This window comes from Paroedura picta, chromosome 3 (genome assembly GCF_049243985.1).
Source record: "Paroedura picta isolate Pp20150507F chromosome 3, Ppicta_v3.0, whole genome shotgun sequence".
In the NCBI taxonomy this organism is placed as follows: Eukaryota; Metazoa; Chordata; class Lepidosauria; order Squamata; family Gekkonidae; genus Paroedura; species Paroedura picta.
Window position 1 is genome coordinate 139,210,458 of NC_135371.1, and position 4,810 is coordinate 139,215,267.

Here is a 4,810-nt window from a genome sequence, read left to right on the forward strand (position 1 = left end):
GCATAACTTTTCCAAGTCATAGCCCACTTCTTATGTACAGAGAAGCATCCAAAGTAGTATGTGCAAAAGTAAATGTGAAACATTAATCTCCTACACTAATTTGCTGCCAGATTAAAGAGGGTAGCCATGTTGGTCTGAAGCATAACAAATTTAGAGTCCAGTGGCACCTTTAAGAAAAAAGCTCATACCTTGAATAAATCATGGTCTCATTTGCTACCAATTAGACAACTGGACTCTTTAGCAAGCAAAATCATTAAAAGATTTAAAGCAGTTTAAAAGCTACCCCCATAAGCTTCCATAAACCCTATGCACCAAATCCGAGTCACCCAGCAAGTAAGTGCCAATAAATAGTACACACCATATATTCTAACTCATGGCAGAACATAAAGGCACTGAAGAATGTGTCCAATAACAATTTTGGTTTTGTTGGGACTACAATTCTTGGTCCAAATTACAAATTCAACCCTTCTAAATGTGTTTTTTGTAATTCTAAGGTCACTGGATAGGAGCCTATGGCTAGAACAGCTAGTTTAAATACTAAAATCCATTGTTGTATTTATGTATTAAACTTCCCCTCCCCCTAAAGAGTTGATGACCTGAACTCCTTTAAGCATAGCGATTGCCCATTATTCAAGCAACATCAGGCCCACTTCATTTACTGCAGCGCTTTTATTTTCCTTTCACAATGAAGTGTTGGGCATTACAATTTTTAAGTTTAGGATGACTTACAAATTTTGGTTTTCTACTGTCATATGACAACATTAAGGCAACATACAAAAATCTTACATAAATTAAACCTGATGATTAAATTTACAGGTGTCAATGCAAACATTAGAGCAACTCAAGTTAGAGCAATTTTGCCCTGTGGTATCTTGCTGGGATACAAGCGGGCACGGAAAGAAAAACAGGTTCATAAGGCTTGGATGAAATGTTTCCAACCCTGCTAGGAACAGTGGCAAGACAAAAAACAGCCATCCTTTTCACAGAACTCTTGCCAGCCTCAACAATAGTGATCTGGAATTCTTAGCGCTTTGTGTAGTGGAAGTCTGACCTTTTTTGTTACCCTGTACAAATCTAGCCTCAAGGTCCATTGTTACATTGCTAGTTATGCCAAGACCACTGTCCCTAGTAGTGGGACACAAGTTAAACCTTTGTAATGTACAAGTGCCACCTGTACCAAGTCTTGGGCCAGAGGTATACAGGGTATGTTATAGTTCTATGTACAAAGGGAACATTTAACTTGAGTACAGGGTCATATCAGCAACATGTAGACATCCTCACAGGATTATTGGAGACAGACTTCCCAATGACAATGTTTGAAGAGAAGGCTTATTCCAGTTTCATGAGGCTAGCATGAGGTGTATACATTTGCCCAGGCAAATTTATACTGGTGAAAAAAAACTCATGCAGCAAATGCTGTGCATTTGCCAGTAGTCCATTTAGAAGCATTTACGGTGAACAATAGATGGGCCAGATTCATCATATTCCTGCTTGCTGATCCACATCTGCTGGAATGTAGACAGAGATGCAAGGATAGAGCCACCAATCCAGACAGAGTATTTGCGCTCAGGCGGGGCAATGATCTGCAAAAACAAAGTAAGGCACGCTTAGTAAATTCAGGTTACTTCCCCTGAGTTGTCAACAGTATCCAACAAAAACTATCCTCACCTTAATCTTCATTGTGCTAGGAGCCAGAGCTGTGATTTCCTTCTGCATTCGGTCTGCAATTCCAGGGTACATTGTAGTACCACCAGACAATACTGTGTTGGCATACAGATCCTTCCTGATATCTACATCACACTTCATGATAGAATTGAAAGTAGTCTCATGAATGCCACAGGATTCCATGCCTGAGGGGGGAAGGGGAGGAGAAACACAATTCTAATAAATACATTGCACTGTATCTCGCTTCCAGCAAACACATCTATTCACATTATACATGTTGAATTTTTAACAATGCTCATGCTACTGCTGCCATTAAAAACTCACCTAAGAAAGATGGCTGGAACAGGGCTTCTGGACACCTGAATCTTTCATTTCCAATTGTGATCACCTGACCATCAGGCAATTCATAGCTCTTCTCCAGGGAGGAGGAGGAAGCAGCTGTAGCCATTTCCTGCTCGAAGTCCAAGGCAACATAGCACAACTTCTCTTTTATATCTCGCACAATTTCCCTTTCAGCTGTGGTGGTGAAGCTGTAGCCTCTTTCTGTCAAAATCTTCATGAGGTAGTCTGTGAGATCACGGCCAGCCAAATCCAGTCGCAGAATGGCATGAGGAAGGGCATAACCCTCATAGATGGGCACAGTGTGTGTAACACCATCTCCAGAGTCCATTACAATACCAGTGGTACGACCAGAGGCATAGAGGGACAACACCGCTTGGATAGCCACATACATAGCTGGAGTGTTGAAGGTTTCAAACATAATCTAAAAAGAAAGAAATTCACCATTTAAAAACTGATCATTTCTGCTCTTAACACACACATGCAGACATGCAAGATATTTTGATGTGGGGAAGATAAAAGAAAAAACAGGCAGAAAAACAGAAACCTGAGACTTCAAGGAAGGAAATGCCAGTAGAGTACAGAACCCTGAAAACAATGAGAAAAGAAGAAACTGTAACTTAAAAGAAAAATGATTGTGAAATGGGTGAAAGCAGCAAGTACAATACCTGCAACACTATACTGTACCTGTGTCATCTTCTCTCTGTTGGCCTTAGGATTCAGGGGAGCTTCTGTGAGCAACACAGGGTGTTCCTCAGGAGCAACACGAAGCTCATTGTAGAAAGTATGATGCCAGATTTTTTCCATATCATCCCAGTTGGTAACAATGCCATGTTCAATAGGGTATTTCAGAGTTAAGATACCTCTCTTGCTTTGAGCCTCATCTCCCACATAGCTATCTTTCTGGCCCATGCCAACCATGACACCCTAGGAGGGATAACATACAAAAACCATTTAGCACATTACAATAACATAAAAGTATTTCACTCAAATTTATTGCTTTGCCACTAACCTGGTGGCGGGGGCGTCCAACAATTGAGGGGAACACAGCACGAGGAGCATCATCTCCAGCAAATCCTGCTTTGCACATGCCAGAACCATTGTCAATGACAAGCGCTGCAATTTCTTCTTCCATTGTGCAGATCTGCCAAAACAAAAAACTTCTATTAAAGAGTGCTTCACACACAGTGAAATGCAACCGTCTGGCCACTAGAGGCTGCTCTACCCTTCCACCAAGCCCACCCCACAGGAGCCCCACCCTCTTGGCTGCAGCTTTACAACTTTCTCCCCCCCCCCCCCCAAAAAAAACATTAATCCTGCTAGGTAACCCTGCAGACATCACTGGCACCCACCACTGCCGCAGTTTGCTGACGATAAAAATCACAAGTCCTCCTGTACTGCACCTCTTGCACCTAAAGATGCTACTCTGCTGCATGGAAAGTTGCGAGACTATTGTGCCAACCCCGAACTGCTCCCCACCATGACCTACAATCTTATGAGCTATTCAAATAAATCATACACTGTCCCATAATCGCCTAGAAGTCCAATGTCCACCAGGAACGCCCTCATGACATCTCTAGGCGCCTAGAGACCCGCTCTCACGATTTTGTCGCTACGGTGCGATGGTCACCGCCTCGCCCCGCAAGCCTCCCTTAGCCAGGGCCCCTCCTCCGAACCCCAACTGCGGGCATCGATGCCTTTCGCGGCCGTTGCCTCAGACGAGCCCCCCGCCCACCCGCCCGTTCCTTCGCAAGAATCCCGCCCCATTACGTCAGCGACAGAGACGGCCAATCCCTTGGCGGATGCCCTAATACGGCGGGCGGCCCCACCTCCTCCCGCTCACCCCATTCAAACAGCCGTTACGAGCGCGCGGGCAACTACGCGAGCCGAGCCTGCTCTGACGAACGTTCATGATAAAACTACCGACCCCCCCAAGGCCTGGGAAACTGCAAGGAAGAGGCACACCCAAGGGGGCTCGGCCTTCAAAGACCGCCGACTCGACAGAAAGAAAATATATTCTCCACACAGGCCCCCTCATTTTAAGAAGTTACAAAAACTCTACATCCCTGGTATGGGAAGGGCAGGCTGAAGGAGCCGCCCAAAGAAGCATGCGGATAATTGCCGGACTCACCTGTGAGGTGGGTTAAGCGTTTGGTGCTGAGAGCAAAGAGCGACCAGGTACGGCTAGATCCGCTCCCGCCGGCTGAGTGAGACCGGGCGAGTGCCAACCCCGCCCCTTTTATACTCAGGGGGGCGTGAGCCCCCGCCTCGCCGACCGAGAACATCGCCATATATGGAGATATTTCAGAAACAAGAACTCCGATTGGCTGGCGCCGGCCAGGCCACGTGCAACAGACGAAAGAAGTTTTGCACCGCCTCTCGCCTGAACCCCGGAATGTGTATAACGAAACAGAGGAGGGGGGATGGTTTGCCTAGGGAGCATTGGCGAAGGTCTAGGGATCCTACGGCCCTACTTCTGTAGCCACCAACTCCATCCATCTTTTAGCTGCAGTCAGTTCGTACTGATGGAGTCGGAGAAAATACAGGCTAGCTGCCACCATTCCAAAGTCATGAGATCCTATATTCAGTCACGGGGGGCGGGCGGGGGGGGGATTCTGTAGTGGTAAATGCTGAAGGAGTCTTGCAATAACATCATTCTGGCTACAGCTAACAAATGCCCACTTAAGATAAAAATGTGTTTGGGTAGGTAGTAAAAAAAGTTCCAAATCAAAAGCAAACACATTGCTCTGAATAGTAGTCCTGGAAGGAGTATTTTGCCCAAGTCATCAGGATACATGGCTTTAGT

General features: G+C 45.6%; 1 protein-coding gene across 1 annotated transcript; it reads right to left on the reverse strand.

Annotated features, from left to right (window-relative positions):
* Positions 1 to 650: 650 nt before the first annotated feature.
* ACTG1 (actin gamma 1) lies at positions 651 to 4,284 on the reverse strand. Its single transcript, XM_077328265.1, has 6 exons — positions 4,136 to 4,284; positions 3,017 to 3,148; positions 2,692 to 2,931; positions 1,990 to 2,428; positions 1,669 to 1,850; positions 651 to 1,583 (listed from the first exon to the last, which is right to left on the reverse strand). Exons 2-6 carry the CDS (start codon positions 3,137 to 3,139, stop codon positions 1,440 to 1,442), a joined length of 1,128 nt encoding a protein of 375 aa, XP_077184380.1. The 5' UTR covers positions 3,140 to 3,148; positions 4,136 to 4,284; the 3' UTR covers positions 651 to 1,439.
* Positions 4,285 to 4,810: the final 526 nt, after the last annotated feature.

Bases quoted from the DNA above. Each gene is read 5' to 3' on its own strand.
- ACTG1 (XM_077328265.1), bottom strand. From the start codon at position 3,139: ATGGAAGAAGAAATTGCAGCGCTTGTCATTGACAATGGTTCTGGCATG. The intron at 2,429-2,691 runs GTACAGTATAGT...CTTTCTTTTTAG, and splicing joins ACAGAGAGAAGATGACACAG to ATTATGTTTGAAACCTTCAA. The intron at 1,584-1,668 runs GTGAGGATAGTT...TTGTTTTTGCAG, and splicing joins CTAGCACAATGAAGATTAAG to ATCATTGCCCCGCCTGAGCG.